The sequence below is a fragment of the Rhamphochromis longiceps genome, linkage group LG10, assembly GCF_057381845.1.
Source record: "Rhamphochromis longiceps isolate RC_006_pf linkage group LG10, R_longiceps_female_GT1.1, whole genome shotgun sequence".
Classification (NCBI taxonomy): Eukaryota; Metazoa; Chordata; class Actinopteri; order Cichliformes; family Cichlidae; genus Rhamphochromis; species Rhamphochromis longiceps.
This window is the reverse complement of record NC_140566.1, coordinates 27228813-27256542: the sequence shown is the minus strand read 5'-3', so window position 1 is coordinate 27256542 and position 27730 is coordinate 27228813. Positions and strand designations below refer to the sequence as shown.

Genomic DNA, 27730 nt, shown 5'->3' with positions numbered 1-27730 from the left:
CCTTCACAACCAATTCTGGGATTTATAGAGACTGATGAGAAAACGAAAATATGCATTCAGTGACAGTAACAGCATGGATCCATTCATCCATAGCAGAGTACCCATGTTCTGATGGCTGCTTCCAGCACGGTCACAAAGCTTAGATATACTCAAACTGGTTTGCACATAATGATGAGTTCACTGTAAATGGCCTGTATTTGTATAGGGCTTTAATTAGTCCCTAAGGACCCTAAAGCACTTTACACATTCAGTCATCCACCCATTCACACACTGGTGATGGCAAGCTACATTGTAGCCACAGCCACCCTGGGGCGCACTGACAGAGGAAAGGCTGCCGGATACTGGCGCCACCGGGCCCTCTGACCACCACCAGTAGGCAACGGGTGAAGTGTCTTGCCCAAGGACACAACGACCGAGACTGTCCGAGCCGGGGCTCGAACTGGCAACCTTCCGATTACAAGACAAACTGCCAACTCTTGAGCCACGATCGCCCCACTGTAGCCTCCACAGTCACCAGATCCCACTACAATAGAGCACCTTTTGGATGTGGTGAAAAGGGGCACTCCCATCCTGGATATTCAGCCAACAAATGCAAAAACTGTGTGATACTATCATGTTGGTATGGACCAAAATCTTGGAGGAATGTTTCCACCACCTTCTTTTATCTATGCCATGAAAATTAATACGGTTCTGTGAGTGGGTGTGGAGAACAAACCAGGGGATTTTTTCAAACTATTATGTGTCAAAATTGTTAATAATGTTCCAGTGTAATCACTGCCTCCCAGCTATGAAGTTAATAACAATCCAGTGATGAAGTAAGTATGAATATGTTCTCAGTATGAATGCTAGAAAATGCATTTTCTGAAGAATGAATGAATGAAGAAACTGAATGTTTCGCGCTGAAATGATATATTTGCTGAATGTTAAGTTAAAAATATTGAATGAGCTGAAAAATACTGAATTTTTCACCTGAAAAAAGTGCAGAACTGTTGAAAGCTGACGTTCACACAGAAGAAGTTGAAAAGTAGCTGAACAGGTTTAAAATGTAAATTAGAAAAAGCTGAGTAATGACAAACGAAAATAGAGTCAGAAAACAACCGAAAGAATATTAAAAGTTCATATTCTTTTAATCACTGAATGACTGAAATGTGATCCCCCTACTTGGATCCACACAGTTCAAAAAGTTTACATCTCTGAGCTTTGGAAGACACACTGTTGGAAAGAGAATAACGATGGCTACGTCTTGAGGGTCAAATAATAGCTGTAGACCGAACACTGTGGACACAGCAGCAGTTTAAAGAGAAGGTTTTAAGATAAATTTTTCCTCTACTCCCAGTCTGGCAGTTGAACTGTCTCACTCTAACCTATAAAACACCCAGCACGCCCCTGCGGGCGGTTTATCCTTCAAGCTCGGGTCCTCTACCAGAGGCCTGGGAGCTTGAGGGTCCTGCGCAGTATCTTAGCTGTTCCCAGGACTGCGCTCTTCTGGACAGAGATCTCCGATGTTATTCCCGGGATCTGCTGGAGCCACTCGCCTAGCTTGGGAGTCACCGCACCTAGTGCTCCGATTACCACGGGGACCACCGTTACCTTCACCCTCCACATCCTCTCGAGCTCTTCTCTGAGCCCTTGGTATTTCTCCAGCTTCTCGTGTTCCTTCTTCCTGATATTGCTGTCATTCGGAACCGCTACATCGATCACTACGGCCGTCTTCTTCTGTTTGTCTACCACCACTATGTCCGGTTGGTTAGCCACCACCATTTTGTCCGTCTGTATCTGGAAGTCCCACAGGATCTTAGCTCGGTCATTCTCCACCACCCTTGGGGGCATCTCCCATTTTGACCTCGGGACTTCTAGGTTATACTCGGCACAGATGTTCCTGTACACTATGCCGGCCACTTGGTTATGGCGTTCCATGTATGCCATATATATATATATATATATATATATATATATATATATATATATATATATATATATATATATATATATATATATATATATATATACACATACATTCATATTAGTATATATTATTAATATACTAATATATATATATTAGACAGTTATATATAGTATACGATACAGTTTACGATATACAGTGTACACTTTGTGCTTTGCCCTGCCTTAGGTTTACGCTGTACTTTCCCAAACTTTCCATTTGGGGGCGGCAAAGCCCCACAGACTTTCTGTCACTTGCAAACACATAAAATTAATAGAAGAAGAAAAAAAGCCATTCGATTGGTTATTGCTAGGGGACAAACAGCCTCTCACCAACCACTGTTACATCTTCAGCTTAGGTAGAAAGGCAGCTGTATACCATCCTTGGTGCGGCACAGTGTGAGGTCTATTTTGTCGCAGCTAAATCTGAGTAGCACTTTAGTCTTTTTTATTTTTTTGCGGTGCTTTACGCGACGGAGGTGTTGTAATATATTATAATGTAGCCGTTAGCCGTGGTTTGTTTATCTGGCGGGGTGGACAGAGCCGATTCTCCGTCTAGGTGAGTGAACGACCCTGCTAATGCGAGCAAGCTAGCTATGAAAGCTCTCTCTCTCTTTCTAGATATATAAATATACATACACGCACTTATATATGTTTTTGTATTCAGGCTATCCTGCTATATGCTGCTGTCAGGGTATATCTTCCTTCCATCTATAGCTGCTGCCATTGCTGCTGTCGGACTGGTTTTGTGTCTGCTGATGCTGGGCCTCTGGCACAGATTGCAGGCTGCCGTTCACAACAACTGTCATGTTGTTGCTAATGTAGGCGAGCCCGCTGTTTGTGTTGTGCTCTACAGACACAGTTGCACTGATGTTACTGAGGTTTACATTCATCTTCACCACGTGCAACTATTGAGTATCGATTAGAGCTGCAGGGGTGACAATTTTGATCGTTTTCCCCATTTACTCGGATATTAAATAAAAAAAAAAAAAATATTAAAAAAATACCTGAAAAAAACTGCTGTTTACTACCGCACATTCCTGGATTTTTATGTGGCCAGACCTTCCAAACCCCATTTAATATACGATATGTCAAAGTAAAAGATGTGCCATTTTTGCTTTCACAAGAAATAATTAAATGATAATAAAAATAAATAAATACAACTTATGCTACTTTCTCTTTATTAAGCATTTGAGTAAATTGCTTTTTAAAGTTGCAAAAAAGGCTCCAGACATGCCGGACCATATGCACTCACCAGCTACATTACACCTTCCTAGTACCAGGTTTGACCCCCTTGTGCCCTCAGCAGTGCATTAATTCTTTGTGGCATAAATAGCTGGAAACGTTCCTTTGATTTTGTCCATAGTGACATGATGGCATCACACAGCTGCAGGTGTTTCATTTGCACATGTATGATGTGAATCGCCTGTTCCATCACATCCCAAAGGTACTGTACTGGACTGATTACTGTAAATGACATTTGAGTACTTGTTGTCATGGTCAAGAAACGGGTTTGAGGGGATTTGACCTTTTTCACATGGCACATTAGCTCATTAGAAGCACCTTTTAGAACATAGTCAGCAACAATACTAAGTGTGGTGTTTAAAAGACGTTCACATAGTATGACGGATCCAAAGTGTGCCAAAAAAAATGTCCCCCACATCTTTATAGCACCAATTTTTTACACTAAATTCAACAATCTTCTGTTGTCCTGTTTAGTTTTGGTGAACCTCATTTTCGTGTTCTTGGCTGTCAATAGTGGTCCTCGGTGTGGTCATCTGATCTTCTGCTTCAAGGTTCAACGTGTTATGCAGTCATAGGTCCCATTTGGCACCAACAGCTATGCTTCAGAGTCACTTAAATCTCCTTTATTCCACATTCTGATGCTCGGTTTGAACTTCCTCAGGCCGTCTTGTCCATGTCTACATGCCTAAATGTACTGAGTTGATGCTGTGTGTTTGGCTGATTAGATATTTGTGTTAACTACCAGTTGAATGGGGGTAATAATGAAGTGGCTTGTGAGTATAGATTTAAACTTAACAATTAAGTGATGTATTTATTTTAAAAAGTAATATTATTTGTTTTAGTAATACTTAAAATTACTAAATTGTATTAAAAAACTATTTCTATACAGTGATGTTTTATTTAAGAAATGTAAGTAATTAAAGCAAAAATTAGGGGTCCATTCTCAGTGTGCTTGCAGTAAAGCCATCAAGTTTCTACATCACATCTGTAAACCTTCTGAAATGCTTGTGAGGTTTCAAATCCTGCAAACCTTGATCTCAAATGTCAGGTGCCTACTTTCAACTGTCCAACTAAAGCACAGTTTGTTTATTGATATATCCTTATACTGTTTTTCTTTTTTAGAATACTTGTTTGACTTGTCTGTGAGGCCCAGAACATCAAACTGGCTGAAATGGATGAGCAAAGTGTTGAGGTCAGTTTCACTGTTAGACTGCTATGATGTATTACATTATATATTGTATTGTATAGTGTATTACTTACCAAATTCATGTAATGTGCATGGTTTAATCTTCATAATCTGTGGTCTTGAGTTCTGTGGCTGTAGTCGGTTTAAAACGTTCTTCTGTCCCTGTGCAGAGCATTGCTGAGGTGTTTCGATGCTTCATTTGCATGGAGAAACTGAGGGATGCTCGCCTCTGTCCACATTGCTCCAAACTCTGCTGCTTCAGCTGTATACGAGTGAGTCTGTTTAGACATAGCAGCGATCAGAAAATGTTCTCCTCACTCCACAACTCTGCATTCAGTTTTTACAAGTATCTTAGTTTTTATCTAATCAATTTTGTGATGTGACCAAAATTACTGCGACTATGTGCAATGAACGTACAGTCTTGTTGCTTTTCTAATAGTTGTTTCAAAGACAAGGGCCACAAAACAACATACGTACTTGACAACCTTGGTTTTATAGAGGAATATAAACCAAATGCAACCAGTTGCCAACAATTTTTGTCGAGTCCCCTGTTACAGAAACACATGTTGCAAATGCTTATTAGCGCAGACTGACTCAGATTGCTTGCAGCATGTTGCTAGTCCGTTTTTATAGACAGCAGATTTTGCAAAACTTCGCCAACCTGTCCGTGAGTGATCATAGAATCAGACTTAAACCACAATTATTTGAGAGGTTGCCTCCAAGCAGCCAAACTGTGCAGCCACCTTGTGATTAAAAGTGGTCACCTGCTGGTTGAGGGTGTTTCACGCTCAGCCTCTGGGCAACCAACTGTTTTCATGCAACTACTTGAAATCAATCACTGAATGTGGGGAATAAATAAATAAAATAATGGAAGTCACCAGGCATTAGGCTGGTTTTTTTTTTTTTTTTTTTTTTTTTTCCCAACTTGAAATGAGGTTGATGTCCTATTTTTACTCTAATGTGATTGAGCCATTAATGATAAAGCGATGCGACAGATAAGTCTGTTAAATCACACAGTTGGGATTTATGTAGAGCTTTTCCAGTCTTACTATCCAAACCCTTAAAGAACACACAAACATTCAGACAGCACTTTTTAAAAAATAATAAACTACACACTGTCCAGCACACCTGTGTATCTTTCAGCCCACCGTTATGTGTGTAAGATCTTCGTGTTTTTTATACATGTTATTTTTATCTTTGTAAAATTTGATGGTGACTGGTTTTGGGATCGGTCATGTGCTGCCACCGCTACTTCTTTCATGTTTTATAGCTACATTGATAAATACTGAGATGACTTATCAAGTTAATAACCACCAACAGTAACCACAGTTGTTACTGTTCCCTTTCAATAATATTTGGTCAACAGTGCAGCAGTGTGATGCCGATGATTCACATGAGTCAGTCTTTGCTTATCCTCACACTCAGTAGGATCAGTTTGTGTAGTTTAGTTTTTCTTGGTCTTTATAAGGAATGTACAAATAAGAAAAAAATATAAAATGTCCTGAATCATGAATCTTTGGCAGACTGTTTGTGCTGCTTGTATTTAAGCTGAAATCTCTCCTGTGTAACAGCGATGGCTGACGGAGCAGAGAGCACAGTGTCCACACTGTCGGTAAGCACCTGCTAACACACATCTACTTCATATAACTAATCACATTTGGTGGAATAATTCATGGTCCATGTGAATTTTGTTTGAACTCATAAGGTACCTGGTAAGACCAGAGTAATGACTAAAAACAGTGTGTAAGAGCTATACAACTCACAATGTAACAGCGTGGAATACATATGAATTCGATGTGAGTTAATTCAGCAAGACATAAGCATATTATGTCTTTAGTATATCCTATGGGCAAGGAGAACACCAATAAAACTGATGAAACGTAGCGAAACAGACAAAAAGCCTCAAGATAACTTTCTGATCTGCTTCATAATGTTAGAATAGCTATGCAGTTATTAAAATATGTGTGTGCATTCTTTTGTACAGGGCTCCACTTCAGCTGAGGGAGCTTGTCAACTGTCGCTGGGCGGAGGAGGTCACCCAGCAGCTGGACACCCTGCAGCTTTGCAGCCTCACCAAGCATGAGGACAACGATAAAGACAAGTGAGTTCTTGACAAGTGTCTTTCAGTCCCAGTCCTGTTTTCTGAGTTGAAAGTGTTCTTGTCATTTTTATATCCCTGTCTTCCTTAAATTTCTCTTCATAAATCAAATCTTAATGCCAGAACTATGAAAAGTTATTTTAAGAAGTTTTGTTCATTCTGTGTCACCATTGTTTTATATTTGTCAGGGTTTTGGTTTTTTTTTTTTTTTTTTTTTTTGGTTGGGGTTACTTATACATGCTCTGTGATGCTCAACTCAGAGAATAACAATCAAATTTGGTACAGTTGTGGGAAACAAACAGTGGTTGTCTTGTTGCTCTGCAGATGTGAGAACCATCACGAGAAGCTGAGTGTTTTCTGTTGGACCTGTAAGAAATGCATCTGTCACCAGTGTGCCCTGTGGGGAGGCATGGTAATGCTTCACTTATATAATAGTTGGCAAAGTCAGAAACGCTCTCATTAATGAGTTTTCCGCTACATAAAAGTCAGATGGCGTCCGGTGAATTTTGCTGTTTTGGTTGCTTCCAGCACGGCGGCCACACCTTTAAGCCCCTGGTGGAGATTTATGAGCAGCATGTGACCAAGGTGAAGGAGGAGGTTGCCAAGCTGCGCCGCCGCCTCATGGAGCTCATCAGTCTGGTGCAGGAAGTGGTGAGGACTGCTTTTTCTCTTATGAACAACAAATGCTCAATAGTTTGATATTTACTGTCCTGTCAGATCAAACTCCTTCTGTTTCGTGCACTCATCACTTTTCACCTTCACCTCTTCAGTAAATCTTTTTAACTGCAGATTCATATCCTAGTACATATTTGAATTCTTCTTGACATTCATGGGACTTGAGGGATGTTCTCTCCCTCAACTATGAAGAATTATTAATGGGTTGGCGAGTTATCTTGAGGCAAACTCAGTTTTCAGTATTACAAAGGTGTCCTTTCTTAGCTGTCTAGATCAGCGGTCCCCAACCCCCGGGCCTCGGACCGGTACCGGTCCGTGAGTCGTTTGGTGCTGGGCCGCGAGAGTTGAGGCTCAGGTGTGAAATGTGTGGTTTTCAGGGTTTTTATCGGGTTTCAGCGTTATTTTGTTATCGTTTTTATCGTTAACTCGGTCTTCCTGGGTCATTTCACGTGTGTTATGAATAAATCTTCTTTTTTTCGGTACCGGTACTAGTTTTATTTTGTTGTATTTATCCGCGACACCTTAAAGGCCGGTCCGTGAAAATATTGTCGGGCATAAAATGGTCTGTGGCGCAAAAAAGGTTGGGGACCGCTGGTCTAGATTACCACGATGAGTTATGCTGCTTTAAGTAGAGTTTAGATTCTCTGCTGAAGGAATAGGTTTTATATGTATTGCTGTATCTTACATGCCACTGTTATGATAAGCCAATGTGTTACACTGTCTGCCATAGGAATTTATACACATTCATTTTTTGATGCAGAAAATGCATAAATGTTTTTATTTTCTGACATTAATATAAAAAATAACTAGCATTTTTGTTTTGCACAAAGAAATAAAATCAGCTCCATAATCCATAGAGCCCAATTAATGACCCACTTGTAGAGGAAAGCTTAAGTCAAAGAGCCTGTGGAAATTGTTTTAACTTAGGACCTCTGAGGCCCACTTTAAAGTTTCAGGTTATTAATGTCAACTGGGTACAGCATGAAATGTCCCGACAAAGCACTTTGCAGTGTTTCTTGGTCATTATTTGTGTGATTACACTGCTACATTATTGTAGTTCGGTGGTGGGATTCAGGAGCACCTGAGGGTCACTCTGGCCTTCTCAATTTGAGCAGTGACATTAAAGCAAACAGCAGTGAACTCAGGGAACTGTTATCATGATACTCCTGAAAGATACACATAGATGAGTTGTATGAAGACTGCCTGTCTCTCTATCTCTCTTATGAAAGCATCCACTCTCTAACTGCTTCTTCACACGTATCGTGTCACCTGACATGATGGACAGAGTGAGACGAAAGGTGAAACAAAGAATAGATAATAATAAACTATAACACAATAAATTAAAATGCCCATAAATGCTGAAATAAGTGCAAGTCAGTTACAAGGCAAAAACACTCAGTCTGTTTGCGTCATAGCTTGTGTTCAGTTTCAGTGTCTGTGGAGTCTGCTTTTGCTTTTTGTTTGAATATAATACGTCCTGCGAGAGGATGAGCTCACTCTCCTGTTTAAAAGGCTAAATGCTTTCTGTGATTGTGCCTGACTTTGTTGGTTTGTGTGTCTACTGAATGATGTATCCTGAGAGTTTTTAGGATGCTTCTATAGCCTCGGGATACCTTCATGTTTGTCTGTTAGACCAAAAACTTTGGACTGCATTAATCTGAATTCCATATCCCAGATTATCATAGTGGTCAAATTTTAGCTCTAGGTATATTGTGATTATACTTCCATTCGAAAATGAAATATCATCTTGATAAATCATATAAGTTGAATTATTTTGTTACCCCCAATTTCCTATGCTTCACATCCAACGATAGATGTGACATTGTGATATAGCGACCACAACAATAAAGTATCTACTGTACATTATAAAGCGCCTTGAGGCAACTTTTGTTGTGATTTGGCGCTATATAGATAAAATTGAATTGAATTGAACAACAGTCCTAATCAACACACAGGATTAGACTTCAAAATGATATCAAATCCGCAGCCTACAGTATGGGCGTGCTGTATTGCTGACATCCAGCAGATGGCACTGTTGTTTTAATAAAAGCTTGTCAGTGAAGTTGACACAGTGAACGCATATTTAACACAGTGTGTTTGTGTGTTTTGTTTGATGGTTCAGGAGAGGAACGTTGAGGCAGTTAGGGGTGCAAAAGACGAGAGGGTCCGAGAGATACGTAACGCCGTGGAAATGATGATCGCTCGTCTGGATAACCAGCTCAAGAATAAGCTCATCACCCTCATGGGTAGGACTCACACTGTGCACACACTCACTGTCAAAAGCAGATGTCCAGATAAATGGTTTTTTTTTCTTTTTTTAGCTTTTTATATACATTTTAACCTTCAATTTAATTAATTACACATCATTTCAGTGCATTGCTTTTATCTGAAAAAGAGCTGACCTCAAATCTTATTTTAAAAACATTTTTGACCACTTTCAAGCTCATTATTTCCATGTCTGAACACCTTGCCTACTTTTATGTAAAAATACTGAAAGAACTCTGGTAAGCTGAATTGAATGACTGGCTTTTAGGCTGCAGGAGAGGACACATTATTCTCATTTTCACCTGCATTTTTTTGACTTCACCAGAGTAGCTTTGCACGATTAACTGTTCAAAAAAATGTCCTGCAGCCCATTAGATGGTTCAAACTCTGTTTAGAACAAGGTCAAACAATTGTCTTCCGATTGGCTGAAAAGCAGGCGGGTGGGGCTTGGGCACTCACAGACAGAACTGCATGTCTGAGATGACCAGATTTCGGCTATCATACAGAGCCAGGAGTATTTTTAAAAAAATGAATGTTTTGCTGACGGGGTGACATAAAATCTTTTTACCATTAAAATATCATTAAACATGAATTAAGGAGCATTCAGCAGTATTTTGCAAAAAATAAGAGATGAAACTGCTGAAAAAACATATTTAGAGTTATCTGAAGAGAATGGTACGTTAGGGTCACCCTTACTAACTGTAGTCATTAATTAATATTCAGCAGTTAAATAAATTAATCCCAGTTCTGTCGCCACCTGGTTATGCATTCCCAATAGAATAAGCATCATTTTAACAGGTTAAAGACATATGGCAGTGTTTAGTTTTCTTGTTGTTGCAAGACTGGCTTTAAATGTGTCTAAAGGTCGAGACCTTCACCCAACAAAACACGCAGACTCCCCACTGAAAGCAGTGAGAGGCGCCCTTTATAGCTGCGGGTAATATACATATGAAATATTTATCTGGACTGAGTGGATCCGTGCACTTGGCGCCCACATACACAACCTGCACTCCCACACACTCTCACTCAGCAGCTTCCATCAGGGCTGACATTCAGCACAAGAGTACTGAAAATAGAACTGCGTTCCTCCCCATCAGGCCAGAAGACGTCCTTGACCCAGGAGACGGAGCTGCTGGAGTCTTTGCTGCAGGAGGTGGAGCATCAGGTTGGTCGTCTGCAGCAGATCAAAGCCTCCATTCATTTTTTTCCTACTGCATATTGTTAGTTGTGTAATATTAAAGCTGAGAAACCCCACACACAATACAGCAATACATGCTGTCTCATTGATTCAACACTATTCCAGTCTTTAAGGTCAAGGTATATTTTAAATCCTCTCTTATAGCAAGTGTCTGGTGCAATATTTTAAAAGTTTCAACTGTGCTGTTAACTGTTTTTAAAAAGGAAACGACTAATTTGAGGTCTATCCAAACAATACATCTGCAAGTTATAAAACCAAAAGTATGATGTAATGGCTGCAGAGCTGGTGAGAATTCACTGTAAGTGCTTTATTTTACACTGTGGGAACTTCTTTTATTCATTATTGCGTAGCAGAGCATGTTGCACGACAAATCGGGCGAGCAGGCATGTTGCATTTGCACGATTGTTTCTTACAATGTGATGTGATGAATCATGAGCTTTTCTGCACTAAGAGTAGCAGCCAGAAAATATTACAGCACATTAAATACAGAAATACTGGCAGCGTTGAGGGATGGGTCATCTCATTTACCATCTTGAAGTTATTTTGTAAAATGACTCCAAAAAAGTTGCACTTTACTATTTTTCATAGATATTCATAGCATAAATGTAACATTTTACTGAATTACAATTACAATTTATTTTTTTTTTACAAAAGAATCAGATTTTGAGGGGGTCAGGTGGGAGACTGTTTTTTGTTTTAAGAAATGAACTTTTATATTCTGACTTTGCTTCTTTTGTTACTGAATTAAGTAAAACATTTAGTTGAATTTCAGTTAACTGTTTATTTTTTCTGAGCAAAAATCAACACATCATCGATTGTTCAGCTGCTTGCTGGCAGTAACGAGATGATTTTCCTGAATTGTGTGTATGCTGAACAGCTTCACTCCTGCAGTAAGAGCGAACTGATCTCAAAGAGCCCAGAGATCCTCCTCATGTTCCAGCAGGTCCACCGGAAACCCATGCAGTCTTTCGTCACCACGCCCGTCCCTCCAGACTTCACTAGGTAATATCCTCAGCTGCAACACCAGACGCTTTTCACGGTCCAGGGAGGATGCAACGAAATGCCTTAGCTACTAGGGATAACAAAAATTATCATCAATAATAAATGTTATGTGGCAGGAGATTCCCATTTGTTTTTTTTTTGTTTTTTTTAATCAATCGATTAAATTTTATGGCTCATAATACTAAAGGAAATAACCTGACAGTGACTGTAAACTACAGGTTAATTATTGTGCTTTTATGTGCAGTCATCTTTCCTCTTTGTGCTTTCAGTGAGCTGGTTCCTGCCTATGACTCCAGCACTTTTGTTCTAGTCAACTTCAGGTAAATCATCTCTGAGGCTGCATTTGGTCATAGAGAAGACAAACAAGGAACTCTCACTCTGACATACTGTCAGCTTCTTCCTATCTTCAAACACCATCCTTAAATTTTGTTGAGGATTTTATAAACTATGGAAAAATGTAAGGTACTTTTAAAAAATTTATTTAGCCTTTATTTAACTAAGTTCCTTGAGATTAAAATCTCTTTACACACTATTACAATGTTACAAGTTAAACTCAAATATAAATGCAAAATAAAATGAGTCAGAGTAAAAATAACCAGTTAAAAGCTTCAAATGGGAAATCTATCAAAACATCCTGATAGGGTTTCAGCTCGTTTGATATATGTTTGTTTGTAGCACCCTGAGGCAGCGGGCTGACCCGGTCTACAGCCCTCCCCTGCAGATCTCTGGCCTCTGCTGGAGACTCAAAGTCTACCCAGTGAGTTGATGTATGCCTTTTAAAACCTGGCTGCAGTTCTAGCTGACATCGATTGGTTATTGTGACTGTAGTAATTTAGACAGAAATCACGTTGTCTTTGCTAAAGCAGCACATGTCTCTGTGTTTCTGCAGGACGGTAACGGTGTGGTTCGTGGAAACTATCTGTCTGTGTTCCTCGAACTGTCTGCAGGACTTCCCGAAACATCAAAGTATGTAATATTTTGTTGTACATTGACTGCTCTTTCAATAAATTCCTCCTCTGCTCTGTTTTCTTTCTGTGACAATTTTTTATTTATTTTTTTTACAGTCAAGCCTGGGGCTAAATTGACTTGCGTAAAAGATTTATTTTCAAGTCCAATTTGAATAATTTACAGTTAACATGCAGGAAGACACATAGATTAAAAATGTTCAGTTATAATGCAGCCAGTGTTTTTCATAAAACCGTCAAGATTGTTTTAAAATGAAATGAAAATCTGGTCCTAATAGATGCACAGTATAACAAAAACCACTACATTACATGATATAGGATATTTGAAAAATGAGTTTGGCATCAGTGAGGAGATAATACTTTTTCTTTCATGTTTTAAAGACGTGTTACCGCTTCAACCAGGGGAGCAACAGGGGAACCCCTGATTGAATATTTAACGAGAAAATTGCATCAAATTTTGTCATTTTTAGCCGATTAATACCAAAATCAGGTGATCCTACTTGGACTCAATAATACTTGTGGCTTGAAAAACTAATCACTTCTAGTTTGGTGTGTTAAATATCCGTTCACTGTCTTTTAGTTCTTTAAAGAAATACATCCTCAAAAGTCCCGGATGAGTTCTGCTTTTGCTGCATTTCCTGTGTGTTGATATGCTCTTTGATATGCGTAGATATGAGTACCGTGTGGAGATGGTCCATCAGGCCTCCAGTGACCCCACAAAGAACATAATTCGGGAGTTTGCCTCTGACTTTGAGGTCGGTGAATGCTGGGGCTACAACCGCTTCTTCAGGCTTGATCTTCTAGCCAGTGAGGGATACCTGAACATGCAGACAGACACACTGGTCCTCCGGTGAGAACACGCACGCCCAATTCTAATCATGTAGAATCAGGTTGAGTTGGAGATCTTTTATCCCAGTGTGACTGAGTATCATTGGTTTTCTTTGCTCAGCTATCAGGTTCGCTCACCTACCTTTTTCCAGAAGTGCCGAGATCAGTACTGGTACATCAGCCAGCTGGAGTCGGCCCAGAGTGGCTACATCCAGCAGATCAACAATCTCAAAGAGGTACTCTGTCTGTCCGTGTTTGTGTTCTGTATTTATAGGCATGTTTTGTTTTTTTACTGTTTGTTGAATTTAGGATTCACTGACTCTCGTCAGCCATTGTTTTAGAGTAAACAGATTCCAAAGTTTTCAAAGATGCCAAAGTCTCTGAGTCAGTTGCTTCCATAATTAAGTGTCTGTTTATTTTGAGCTAAATAATATTCCCCGAATCTCTGTATTTCTGATTCCAGAGGCTCGCTATCGAGCTATTTCGCCGTCAGACCTCACGCAGCTCCTCGCCTCCTGACCTGAGGCTTGCTGCGGGAACCACGACCTCTGAAAGAGACCCTCGCTCGGTGAAGAGTGACGATGAGATTCAGACCACTTTGAGCAATAATAAGAAAGGAGAAGAAGAAGAGAGGACGCAACACGATGACTCTAATGTGAGGATGGAAAATACTGCTTGACTTTGAAAAAACAGCTGATTGCTTCTTAATGTTTTCTTATTCGAGAGGGTGTCTGTGCATAGCTGAGCTTATACAGGTTTTCTTAGGTGATGGGCATCATGTTTTCACTGGAGGTGTTATGACTATGTCAAAAACTACTAATTATCTAGTATTATTTAGGTATTTTATTGATTAAGCTATTAATTTATTGGTGTTAAAATTTTCTTTTTATGGGGCATTTCATTGAATTTTAATTAAAAATCAAATGAATAAGAGCTGGAGGTTTTGGGATCCAGCGTCTTCCTGTACGAGATACAGCTCATTAATTGCCTGGCTCCTCTGTTGTCCAGGAGCTGTCAGACGGTGACCTGGAGGTGGACTGTCTGACAGAAGAGGAGGTGAACCCTCTGGATGGCAGCAGCACTTCAGGGAGCTCCACAGCCACCAGCAACACTGAGGAGAACGACATAGACGAGGAGACAATGTGAGCACAAATGGCTTTATTGTGAAACTTTCTACAAAAAATGTGCTTGGTGGTAATTTGATAATGAAGGCTTTGGTAAGCTGAAGAAATGGATACTAACAGAAATATTTTCACAGGTCCGGGGAGAATGATGTCGACTTCATCGGCAACCTGGACACAGAAGAAGGAGAGCTTCCTGATGACTTGGCTGGAGCCACGGGTATAATTTAAAACATTCATAAAACTGTTTGATTTGAGTTTCCCACAGCTGACATGTTTTTGTTTTGTTTTTTTAACACACAGCAGTGTTAAAAATGTCAGATGTCAGTTTTATCGTTATGTTCTTGAAGGATTATTTAACCTATGCAAACAGAAACAAACTTAGAACCATGATTTGTGAACACATGATTTATGCTGCTGAACAACAAAGAACTGTTTATTTTTTTACCCCTGCAAATTGTGTCCTGAAATAAGCTTTCATTAATTTGTTCTTAAGTATAAATCAGCAGGAGGAGAAATCAATAATGAATGACTATAAAGCAGAACACAATTTAAAGTAATATTAAATATGCACATTACTCAAGGTGTAATGTTGTACATTTACAGCAGATGTTCTAAATAAGGACATTTTCACACATTAAAGTTGATTATAAACCTCTATTTCTTATTTAGAAATATCAAATGGAAGCTCTTAAATCAAAATACAAGTGCAATTTAGCCAGTCTTAATTCATATTACATGAAAGCATGATTTTAAAAAAGGAAAAAAAAAGATTTCTAAATGCTTGAGTTCTTCTTAGAGGGCTGTAACTTGTGGTTAATAGTATAAATGAATATGTTTCAGTTATTTAAATAAAATATGGTGTTTGTTCTCATTGTAACTCAGTAGGGCAGTTAAACCGTTAAATCTGATTATTTTCATGACAAAAATGTTCATCTAAAAGTTGCTACAAAAGCCCAGTGGGTTTACTGAACAATTCCCTCCATTTACGGAGTGTAACCATCAAATATTTATTGTCCTTTCTCAAATAAAGGCCCTGTTGTCTCCTCAGTTGAGGCAAATAAAAGTCAGCCTCTGTTTGAGAATTTTAGGAATCTATTTGTGTTGTTTGACAACTGTAGAGGCAGATCACAGCAATATGATGGTGGACCTCAAAGCGGCTCCTTCAGGCGTGTTTGACTGTGTTGGTGTTGAAAGGCATGAAGAGGATGAGTCAGTGTTGGTGCACCATGCCCCTCGCAGCCTGCCGATATAGAAGCACTTGGTGTCCGTGTGTGTACATGTGTGGGGAGGGGGTGTTAGATGTCAGAGTTGAACATATCTTTGCTGCATATTGTTTACATCCCACATTGGAGTAATTTTTATTTTTTTATGATTAGGTTACAATTCAGCGAGAGACTCCAGCCTGTTTTGTAACTCTGTTTTTGATGCAGGTTTCTTTGTCTGGAAAACCTTTAGAGAATTTTCTCTCCCAGCAGCTGGAAACTGGCCAGTCAGAAACTCATGTGGGCTGTACAGATAATAACATGTCTCACTGCTGCTTGAAACCAGATCAGTGTTTCTGTTGAGCTTCACTTAAACTTGAATCCCAGATTCAGTAGGTCTAAAGATTAAAAAAAGAAAAAAGGGGGAAAAAAAGTATTTTAAAAAATTTAAGAAGTTCAGACAGCTAAAACCTCCTCAGGCTTTTTGTTGGCAAATTTAACCATATTAAAAACTTAAGGACACAATATATCCTATAGACGTTTACTTTTGAATCAAGTTTTTATTTCAGTTAACTGAAAGGTTTTTCACAATGCCTTTTAGTTTAGTTTTAGTTACCTATAGTAACAATGAAGAGCACCAGATCTCCAACATAAAGAAACAGCTCAAATAACACATAAACATGAATATTTGGAAGGAGAAATGGAGCAATAATCACTTAAATAACCCCTTATTCCTCTTTTAATTTAAGCACAGCCACACATGAACCATATAAACCCTGTTTTTGTGTCTGATCTGCAGGCGGTTCCAACTCCAGTGTGCGATCATTACACCGTAGTGCTGCAGCTGCTGCCGGTCGTAGTACTAGTGGCAGTGGAGCTTCTGCTGCTGCTGCTGCCGCCACCGGTGCTGTTGGGCCAGGTGGTAACAGCCTCCTGGAGATCGACCCGGTCATCCTGATCCAGCTGCTGGATCTGAAGGAGCGCAGCAGCGTGGAATCCCTGTGGGGTCTTCAGCCTCGGCCTCCGGTGTCTCTCCTCCACAGCCAAGGTCTGTAGGCACGCTAACAAAATATCAGTCCCACTAAACTGGGAGTCATTACTCAAACTCTGACACAGGGGTTCCTCAAAATAAAAAACACTTTGTAAGGTCACAGGTTAGCATGTAAACAGCACTGGTTTCAACATATTTAAGTATAGAAAACACATGTAGGATGTTCTGTAGGCTTTGGGGATAAACGCTGTGTTTGCACAAGATTACCAGAGAGCCTCATGCTGATTCTTATCAGTCTCATCCTTTTTCTCTTTTGATGGATTTGAACTTGCTTTCGATATGAATCGGTTTTGCTGCTTTCTATGGAGAAGAAATACATTAGACCAAACTTTTCATTTTCAGGGTGGGAAAATTAAACTTACAGGAATCAGAAAGAAGGGTGCAGCGAACGCCAAGAATTTTGTGAAAAGAACAAAGAAAAAGACCAAAATCAGTTTTCTTGGGACTAATATTGTCCCAGCACCTCTGCTAGGAGAAACATTGGAGCTAATTTGTTGTGGATTTTTTTTTTTCTTTAAAAATTGGTCAAAACCATTACCACCAGCATCCTTTTGTAACCACTTTCTCTTGACCTGTTCGATTAAAAGCGTTGAAGAAAGGTGGAAAGAGAAAAACAGTTTTTAGGGCAACAAACTACCCTCTCACCTTGTAACAGCTGATGTTACTAAGTCTGAAACGACAGTGATCTGAAGGACTACAAAAATCTCATCTTACGTACTTTTACAGGTCATTAAAAAAACAATATAAAGTAAAATAAGATGTTTGCCACATTGAGACCTTTAGTTCAGCAGTTTATTACGTGAAATAGGAAACAGACTGTTAATTAACATTTATGTGATCTGCACCACTTGTTGTGAGTTATAGGACGCTATCCTCTGCTAAAGGAGGTAATAAAGGAAGTATTGAAGTGTTTTCCTGAGTATCTGGAGAATTTAAACCGAACTTAGCATAACTGCCATGCAGTTTGTGAAAAGACTTTAGGTACATTTGATGTTTAACTTTTTCTCAGTACCAACAGGGAAGCTTCTGATTGGTCCCCGAACCACCATGCAGCTTGCGACCATAGCCCCAAACATAGTTTTAAGCTGTATATTTGGAGCTTCACCTTATCTGCTTCTCTAACTTGTTTCTTGTGTCTTCAGCTCATCCTCACTCGAGGAAGGAACGAGAGCGGCGTCCGCAGGTGGTGCGACGATCAGCTCCGGACTCGGGGGTCCTCATCCGCCTCAAGGCTCAGATGGCTGAGGTCCGCAGCAAGATGGCCGATGTCAAGAGTCAAGTGCTGGAGGTGCGGGGGTCAGCGGAGCCCAGGCCTGGCCCATCTGGGGCCTTCGGTGCTGAAGAGCTCCCGTCTCATCACGGCGATTCAGAGATGGCAGCTTGTCATAAACCCAGCGAGCTTGACCTGGTGGGGAGAGCAGCTGCGACTCGAGCCAGACCCTGCCGCCCCGGTGAGGACTGCTGTTGCAAGCTGTTCAGTGTTAATGTGTAAACAGTGACAGTTTCAACCAAACAGGGAATCTGAGTTATCTGGTTACCCACGCTACAGTTGGTCCGTTTGATTATCTCAATCTCTGCCTGAGGAAATGAATTTATTGAATTCTTTTTGAAAAGAAAAAAACATTGTAGAAATGAAGAGCTGTGTGAAAACTATGCTGCTTCTTTTTGCATGGCATGTTATTCTGGTGGACAAAGTACACAGCAAATGTGCAAACCGGAATAGAGAGGACAATCTGTGTGGGTTGCCACACTGTCAGTTGTCAAGGGTACTCATATGTAGGGCTGTCCCGAATACTTTTGTTTAAAAAAATTTTTTGGGGGGGTGCTTTGCAAAAGCAAATGAACATAACAGAGAGAGAGCATCGTATCTGTGCTGGGAGATCACAGAAAATGTACATGATGACCTACAGATATTTTTTTCTTTAGCTTTTGAACAGTAAATCTATTGAATAGGTATAGCTGTTCATCACTGTAAAAATCCACCATGTTGCCCTGCAATCTTGAAAACAGTGACAAGTTGGACATTGCCGTTCTACCTAATCAGGTTTTATGTATCTTTTTAGAAAGCGGCCACATGCGAAGTAGTATGAATTGGCTAAACAACAACAGCAGTTGGTTATAAGCTAATATTTTCCAAGTTATACTCGAGTGTCGCAAAAATCGCACTCGCCTGCAGAGTGCAGATTAATGCACTACAGATGGCCAGCATTTTTAAGCGGACTTGGTCAGAAACATAAAATACTGCAAAATATTAAATTGACACATATCGTTTTTACCCATCAGCTGCAAAAGGCTGATGAGCTATTGCTGTGGGCTGGGTGGGCGGTGTGGACACCCGAGTTTGTGAACGTGATAACTCAAGAAGGAAGTCGCCTAATATTTTCAAATATTGATACCACAGGTACATCTACTAAAAATCTCAGACAACTTCAAAGCCTGGCGACTTTAACCTCAAGGTCAGAGGTCAAGTTTTCTGAAAATATTCTGAATGCAATGACATTAGAACAAGGCGACATAGGATTTTACCACAAGTGTATCTACTACAAGGCTAAGGGACAGCACTGGGAGCCACCAGTATTTTTTATTACTCATTTATTGCCAAGTGTTTATATGATTCCAATATGTTACATGTTACATGGTCTAAATTTTACTGTTTTTGAACAGGATGTTTACATTATATTCTCAGATATACGTATACTCTCAGAATCCACTAAGCTAAAACCTAACAGGTTAACATGCTCTTGCTGAGACTGAAGCAAGTTGACAGGTTGGCATAGCCTCAGTTTCTTTTTTTTCTGTGTCTTTTGGGAATTGGTCAGACGGCCCGGTGGCGCTAGTATCTGGCAGCCTCGCCTCTGTCAGTGCGCCCCAGGGCAGCTGTGGCTACAATGTAGCTTGCCATCACCAGTGTGTGAATGTGTGTGTGACTGGGTGGATGACTGAATGTAGTGTAAAGCGCTTTGGGGTCCTTAGGGACTAAGTAAAGCCCTATACAAATACAGGCCATTTACCATTTAATTACAACATTGAAAGTCAATATTTGCTGCTTCTTTGGATCCAACTAACCTTACATCATTTGTAGCTTTATTTATAGCTTATAAGGGAAATAAACTCTTTTAAACCCTAATCATTGCATAAAACTTGTAATATTGCCTGCTAGCTCTGGGAAACATCAGTGGATGATATTCAGGCTAATTTTTCATTGGAAAAATGTGCCCAGAGAAATTTTGGACTTTTTGAGATTCTATTCTGTCAGGACAGATTATGCTGTTTTTGTTTTGGCACAGTCTTAGGAAGAGATGGATTAGTTTACTTTCCATATTCCCCTATTACACTAAGCCAGGAAGGCCTGCCTCACTATCTTTAGATTAAACTCCAGATAACAAGGCTCACGGGACTTCTGCTGGCACAATCAATATGGTTTTTATCATTATTATTATTATTATTATTATTATTATTATTATTATTATTATTATTATTATTATTATTACATTTGTGTGTCTGTGTTCTGTGTGCAGCCAGGAAGTCTCTGTCTCCTGTCCTGGACAGCAGCTCTCTGGTTGTGAAGAGGAGGAGTCCAGAGGAGATGGAAAAAGACCTGAGGGGAGCAGAAGCTGCTCTGGAGCTCAGCCTGCATCCTAAAGATGGGATGGGAGGAGCAGAGGGTAAGTGTATTCTTGTTGTTGTTGTTGTTGTTTGTTTGTTTTTTATTCTCCTTTAAACCTGCATAAAATCACAGCCAAGGTGTAACATTGTCCTAAAAAACCGAATTCAAATCTGTGAGAATGACGTGAACAGTAGATGTTGTAAAACCGAAACACTGATCTTTAAAGTGCAATAAAGACAAACGGCAGAGTCAGGTGATCATTTGTTTGTTACTTCGTCACTTCAGGTGAACATTTACAACTGTTTAGACAAAATATGGATAGAGAAGGGTTGATTTATTTATTTTTTTGATTTTGTTTTAGAGAATCAACAGTGATTGTGCTGAAAATTTAGGGTGCAGAGCTTGACTGCTTGAGTGCACTTTACTCAGTCAAGTATCCACCTGATGGATCCTGAAGTTTCTGCAGTTGATTTTTATATTTACTCTCCCCTGTACTGCTTCATTAAGACTTAAAATAGTTTGTGATTCTTTAGTTGCTTTTATGTTTTAACATCGACACAAAAACAGTAACACTTTTCTTTTATAAGAATTTAAAAAAAAAATCTGATTCCTGACTTTTATAGGTGACTTTATTAGATTAGCCTTCAGACGTGCAGTTCATGATCTCCCCTTTATGAGTCATGTAATCATCATAAATTATATATTGTGGTTTAAGAGGTTGAGCTTTTAAAACTTTTCATATCAGTATTATGGTGTGGCCTGCAGTTAGTTCACCTTTAAGACACTCTGAATATCATGGTAACAAAAAAACCCCTTAAAGGGTTTTAAATGAGGTTTTTCATTTGGGGAAAAAAAATCATCGTAACTCTCTTCCCAATACAGACAATATGTGATGACCTCCCCTGTACCCATAATGATTAGTTTTGACACCTCAGTATATATTAATAATGACCTAGTTTAATGACCATTAGAATAGTTTGTTTTTTTTTCAGGGGTAACTGTATAGGCGGAGACCACCTGCAGTAAACCCAGTCATTTTGTTCTATAAGCAGACACTGTTTGGTTCAGAAAAGGGAAACAAGGGTTACTGCTAGTAGGGTTTTCACGAGGTATAAAGTTAAGGCAGCAAATCACAGTGGTTTTTATTATCCACTGAACATTCTGTAGCACCACCATCTGATCAAAATAAATAGATATCCAAAGACATTATACACTCTCCTAAACCTGCAGTATGAAGGGATTCACTTACCCCAACACTGGCGATCACGATGAGTGGTTACACAAAGCTGGTTATGAACTTTTTTAGTTATCCCAGGGTTTCCTGATCTGCGTATGAACGTTTATGTAAAAATGGTTGGCGTTGCCAGCATCTGAACAATCACACTGTTAAGTGTATCAGCAAGTAAAGCCATAATACAGAATAAAAGTAACACAGCTGCTCCAGATGAGTCAGCGATGTGAGATAACCAATCACTCTACATTAATTTAATACATACAGCTCTGAATAAAAGAGCTACTATGTTAATGAAATTGAACTTATTTGAAGCTTGGAAAGAAAGTGCGCCAACTGTGTAAATATGTGTAAAGATACCGAAGATTAATTATTTTATTAAATAAATTTTTAAGTTGGTTTTGCATGCACACTGGATGTAAGGTCAACAAATACAAAGAAGTGCTCTGCTTGTAGAACAATAAAAATTATTCACAGCCAACAGAAAAATAATGAAACAATAAAATTGTCTCTGAGAATTTGTATTTCTTGCTGATCATCAGGGAAATGGAAAGAAATTAGATATTACTGTCTGCACACAGTGGTCCGAGGGTTTTTCCAGGAATGGTGATGCTGTTTTCCAAGGAATTAATCAGCAGGCGGTGATTTCATATCTGTTGATCTCTAATTATGCTCGCAGTTTAAGTTACCAAGCTGATATACCCTGATAAGAAGTGTGAACCTCCTCCGTGGTACAGAAAACCCAGGATGAACCTGGATGAGACAAAATCCTGCTTCATTGCAGAGGCATTTATAACTTATTCATAGTGGAATTTTCAAACTGAACGTCCCACGATCTTTGACGTTGATTCCCAAGAAACACTTTTCATGCTCCAAAGAAGATAAACTCTTCTGATTTTAATGAATCACGAGCAAGCCATGCCGAAAAAGGTCGAACTTAGAGATTTCTGCACACTCCTCAAGACGATGCTTACGCTAGTGCTTCTTTTATTCAGGCTCTAAGGAAACTTATTATGACAGTGTCTTCAGTGCTTCCAGATTTGATTTGCAGTTTAATGACTGATGGGTTCTGGGATTCGCCAGCAGGGCTTTTTTTTTAGAAAAATAATACACAATATTACTTTATGGTCACACCCACTCAGCTCCCTGTTTTATCTTTTCTTAGCACATTCCCACTTTTCCATCACGTGACTTGGCTTTTGTCTTCATTCCAGGAGTGCTGAAGGCTGACAGCCTCCAGGGACCCCTGGTGTCTCTCAGCACCGCATCAGAGCAGCCCTCCACCTCTAAGCAGCAATATACGATGGAGCAACAGCTATACGGGGCCTCGGGGTCCAGGGAAGACATCTTCACCTTGGCAGCATCGAGCTACATGGCTTCAAGCAAGAACTGTGGCAGCAGGAGCCTGGGGTACGACCCAGAGACTCCTCACGCACAAGAAAAATTATATCTGCAAGAGACAGCCGTGTAATGGAACGCCAGGGTCCCATATGTCTTTCATTTCTTCCCGCTGCAGGGCAGCTGCGTTGGACTGTGAATCTGAGAGCTCAGGAAACTCCCATCAGTCCTTGCCGGAGGTGCCGTCTGCACAGCTGCTGTCATGTGAAGGTTGGTTCACCTTCTAACTGTGAGCCTCAGGAGTGATTGTGTTTGATGATTTGGATTGGCTCTCTGTATACCAGGCAGGGTTTTGTGCGTCATGCTACAAGGCCGTGTCCCCGTCAGTCAGTCTAATTTAGTCTTGGTACAAGTTTGCAAAATTGAAGCTTGATGATACTTTCTTTAATTAAAAAAGAACATCTGGCACTCAGCATACTTTAAAAAAGGAATCATTCCCCTATTCTGACTGATGGTCTGTGAAATCCATCAATTCAATAAGAATTCTCCATCCATCCATCTTCATCCGCTTTATCCGAGGCCGGGTCGCGGGGGCAGCAGCCTAAGCAGAGAAGCCCAGACCTCCCTCTCCCCAGCCACCTCCTCCAGCTTATCCGGGGGAACACCAAGGTGTTCCCAGGCCAGCCGAGAGATATAATCTCTCCAGCGTGTCCTGGGTCTGCCCCGGAGCCTCCTCCTGGTGGGACATGCCCGGAACACCAACCCCATGAGGCGCCCAGGAGGCATCCTTGTCAGATGCCCGAACCACCCCACGTGGCTCCTTTCGATGTGGAGGAGCAGCGGCTCTACTCTGAGCCCCTCCCGGATGGCCGAACCTCTCACCCTATTTCTAAGGGAGAGGCCAGCCACCCTTCGGAGGAAGCTCATTTCTGCCGCTTGTATCCGTGATCTCGTTCTTTTGGTCACTACCCACAGCTCGTGGCCATAGGTGAGGGTAGGGACGTAGATCGACGGGTAAATTGAGAGCTTCGCTTTTACACTCAGCTCCCTCTTCACCACGACGGACCGGTGCAGCGTCCGCATTACTGCAGCTGCAGCCCCAATCCGTCTGTCAATCTCCGGCTCCCTTCTCCCATCACTCGCGAACAAGACCCCGAGATACTTGAACTCCTCCACTTGGGGCAGGAACTCATCCCCGACCCGGAGTGGGCACTCCACCCTTTTTCCGGCTGAGAACCATGGCCTCCGATTTGGAGGTGCTGATCCTCATTCCCGCTGCTTCACACTCTGCTGCGAACTGTTCTAGTGCGAGCTGGAGGCCCTCACCCGATGAAGCCAACAGAACCACATCATCCGCGAAAAGCAGAGATGAGATTCTGAGGCCACCGAAGTGAAAGCCCTTCGCTACTTGGCTGCGCCTAGAAATCCTGTCCATAAAAATGATGAACAGAATCTGTGACAAAGGGCAGCCCTGGCGGAGCCCATCACCCACTGGGAACGAGTCCGACTTATTGCCAGCAATGCGAACCAAGCTCTTGCAGCAGTTGTATAGGGATCGAATGGCCCGTAGCAATGGGCCAGACACCCTATACTCCCGCAATAAGAATTCTGTAACACTGAATTATGAGCGTGCCTGAGAAGTTGGAACTTAAAGAGTTCTGCACACGTGTAACAGTCTCATTCTTTCTCGTCTCGTCTGCAGATCAGCCGGCATCTGTCCTGGTGACGGCTACAAGCAGCGACAGCGACACTGAGGACGAGGCCCTGCAGAGCAACAACTCTCGCTACGACAACCACACTCCACCCTGCACAGGTAACCAGCACACACATCATGAAATGAGGCAGAGCCAAGGTGCATGATGTAGATACTAAAATCATTGTTCAGATTCTGCAGAATCTGTTAATGTTTCCCTTTTTTCTTTGGTGGTTATCATCTCTACACACTCCTCCCTCTCTTTCTGCTCTAGCGCTTTTTTGGTATGTGCGTGTATAGTATACATGTACAGTCATGTACAGAGTTCGCAGCTTCAGTCGTTCGCAGACTTTTCCTTAGACTCTAAATAATAATCGTTCATGTACAGCCTTGCACATCCTTTACTATTTTTTATTTATTTATTCTTTTTTTTTTTTTTTTTTTTAAGGAGAAGGCAGATTGGGATGGTGTACCACCCCTGTATTCAGAAGCAGGAGGTTTAAAGGTAGCCAGTCCAGGGGTGTTATTCATTTCTCCTTACTGCGTCTCTGGCAGATGGAGTCCAGCATTCCTGCATCATCAGTTTACCACGTGTAGCCATCTCGAGTGTTTTGCTCAGTTTTCTTGTGTTTTTCATTTTGTTCTTCTTAAAGCTCTATGATGCTGCCCAAATGCATATTTAGGGTTTAAACTATTTTAAAGGCATTTATAGGCATTTTCTTTGACCACATCCAAAATCCACAGTTTTCACAGTTCGCTGGTGCTCTTGGAACGTAATCCCCGCAGATTTGGGGGGCGACTATATTTGATGAGTATTAGTACCACTTCTTTTTATTACTTTTTTTAAAACATGAGAGCAACTGGATGAGGTGAGTGGGATCCCACAGGGGTGGTGTGTGAGACAGCAGACTGTTATCCAGCAAAAAGGATGCACATCATCAGAGAGACTAATGATTTCGACCCTGGCAGTTTTTGTTTTGTTTTTTTCCCTCATCTGTATATTTGTGGATTACTGATAGCTAAAATAATTTAATAGTCAGATGTTTGGGAATTTCCTGGTACTTTTTGTCTCCTGTTCAGATGCTGATTTTGTGTTGTAATAGTGTTATGAGTAACACACAGATTGGCGTGTTTTTCCTCCTTACTTCTTCCAGGAGAGCAGCTCCTGTCTGATGACATGAGTCTACCTGCTGACAGGTGAGCGCAGAAGGGCGCCAGCTTCACGCCATAATAACGATGCAATAATGGCTGGAGAGGACACACATGCTAGTTACACACAGCTGTAGAGTAGAAACTATTTGTTATGCATGAACTGAAAACAAACACTTGTTTTTTTTTCTTAGAGTTTCCTGAATGTCTTTATTATAGGACCATGGCAGAAGTTAATGAAATAACTGTTAAGAGCGTCACTTCATGTTGTGCAGAAACAACAGAGCTGCTCCCTTCAAGACAAACAACATCACCGTTTGCGTTTAAAGTTGTTTTTCTCTGTTCTGGGTTTGTCTTCATTCGGGGGTTTGACCCCTCGGTGCTGCTTTTTGCTCGTCAGTGTGGCTGTTATATAGCAGCACTGGGTTTACGTAAGTCAGTTAGTCTCATTATTTAATAGCCACGTACTAATGGCGACACTGCTGTTTGTTTAATGACTGAATTTCTAACAGTGTTAGGTGCATAGAAGCAGGACTGCAGTGCTTTTTAGTCACTTTATTTAATTCCTTGTGTATAAATGCTTTTCTAAGTCTGGCCTGTCTACAGCATATATATGTAAATAATATGTAGCCTGTCAATAAGAGTTTAGTGTTTCTACTGCTGTGCTGTTCATGCTGAGTTCAGTCTTCCTGCCCTTCAGGCCCAGCACCTTCTCCTCTTCCTTCACCCACTCGGCTCTCTTTATCCACCGCTCAAACGCTTCGTTTCAGACACACAGTTTTTTTTTTTTTTTGTTCTTTTTCTCGAGGTGAACCATTAGCTTTCCTTGTAAGTCATGTAAATGTCTTCGCTCTTAATAACAGCCGCGTCAGACTTTATTTGACATTTGAAAAGGCTAAACGATCAACTGAGTAACGTGGTTTATGAAGCTGCCGCTGCAGTCTGTGGGCTGAAACTTCATAGCACACCGCAGCCTCCGCGGTGACCCTCAGACTCTCAGGCAGGTGTTTTCAGTTCAACATCTGCATAAACACCAGTGACTGCAGGGCAACGGGCCTCTGCCCGCAGAGACTGACACACATACAGCACACCTGGCAGCTCATCAGTTATTATTAATTTAAAGGAGCAGTCTGAGTTTGGGTCTTCTCTTGATTCTGTAAAAATCTTTGTTAGCTTTACTGGACTCTATCCACACCTGCTCCTCTCCACTCCCACAGATTCAAACACCACTAAAACAACTGCCTTTTTTTTTAAATTTATTTATTTTTATTCCATGTTTTAAGTCTGCAGTGAGTGAGCGAGCATTGAAAAGCTGAAACTGAGGCAGTAGCTCTGTTTAAATTATTAGTAACACCTCTGTGTTCCTGATGTGGTGTGTCAGCACATCTGCTCTGGAGAGTTTCTGTATGTGGGCTGTACTCAGGCACAAAAGTGCAAAATTTAAAGGGCTAGTACACCCAAATTAAAAAGCTTACGTAGTGTTATCTATTAGTGAGATTGCTGTTCTTACATGGACACGATGGAGGGGCACGCAGGGCATTTACTTAGTACTCTCTCGATTAATCCTACGGATCATTTTCTCAGGATTTCATTTGGCTTATTTAATGGTTCCAAAGAGTGAAAAATGACTGTCGCAGAAAAAAACGATCGGTTAATCAGAAAGTTTGCCCGTTAATTTCCTCTTTATCTAGATTTACTGAATAATTGCTGCACCTCTAGGTGAGTGCTAATTAGTTTGGGGAGCTCTGAAAAATGACTTTCCTTCTAGACCCTCTTACCATTGATAATTTAATTGGAAATATGTGGGGACCTTCTAATGAAAACTTCCCAGGATGGAAGGTTTTTGGTTTTTGTTTTTTTTTGGGTGGGGGAGTAAACTAAACAAAAATAATCTGCATAGAATGAAAGTGTGTTTCTAATTTTGGGTGAACT

General features: G+C 40.6%; 1 protein-coding gene across 2 annotated transcripts; it reads left to right on the top strand.

The window, feature by feature from the left end:
* The first annotated feature begins 2263 nt into the window (after window positions 1-2263).
* On the top strand, window positions 2264-27730 carry trim37 (tripartite motif containing 37). Of its 2 annotated transcripts, XM_085421177.1 has the most exons (26): window positions 2264-2500; window positions 4309-4378; window positions 4543-4644; window positions 5944-5984; window positions 6357-6473; window positions 6795-6882; window positions 6999-7121; window positions 9268-9391; window positions 10508-10575; window positions 11486-11610; window positions 11880-11930; window positions 12286-12367; window positions 12500-12576; window positions 13246-13425; window positions 13525-13639; window positions 13867-14058; window positions 14412-14545; window positions 14662-14744; window positions 16529-16777; window positions 17923-18231; window positions 20299-20445; window positions 22833-23028; window positions 23135-23226; window positions 24659-24769; window positions 25804-25846; window positions 25993-27730. In XM_085421177.1, exons 2-26 carry the CDS (start codon window positions 4358-4360, stop codon window positions 26000-26002), a joined length of 2880 nt encoding a protein of 959 aa, XP_085277303.1. In that variant the 5' UTR covers window positions 2264-2500; window positions 4309-4357; the 3' UTR covers window positions 26003-27730. The 2 variants fall into 2 exon arrangements, with proteins under 2 accessions (XP_085277303.1, XP_085277304.1); XM_085421178.1 differs by having other exon boundaries at window positions 25804-27730.

Coding starts and splice junctions, on each gene's coding strand:
- trim37 (XM_085421177.1), top strand. CDS start 4,358: ATGGATGAGCAAAGTGTTGAG. Junction 4,645..5,943: donor GCTGCTTCAGCTGTATACGA/GTGAGTCTGTTT, acceptor CCTGTGTAACAG/CGATGGCTGACGGAGCAGAG. Junction 11,931..12,285: donor TTTGTTCTAGTCAACTTCAG/GTAAATCATCTC, acceptor GTTTGTTTGTAG/CACCCTGAGGCAGCGGGCTG.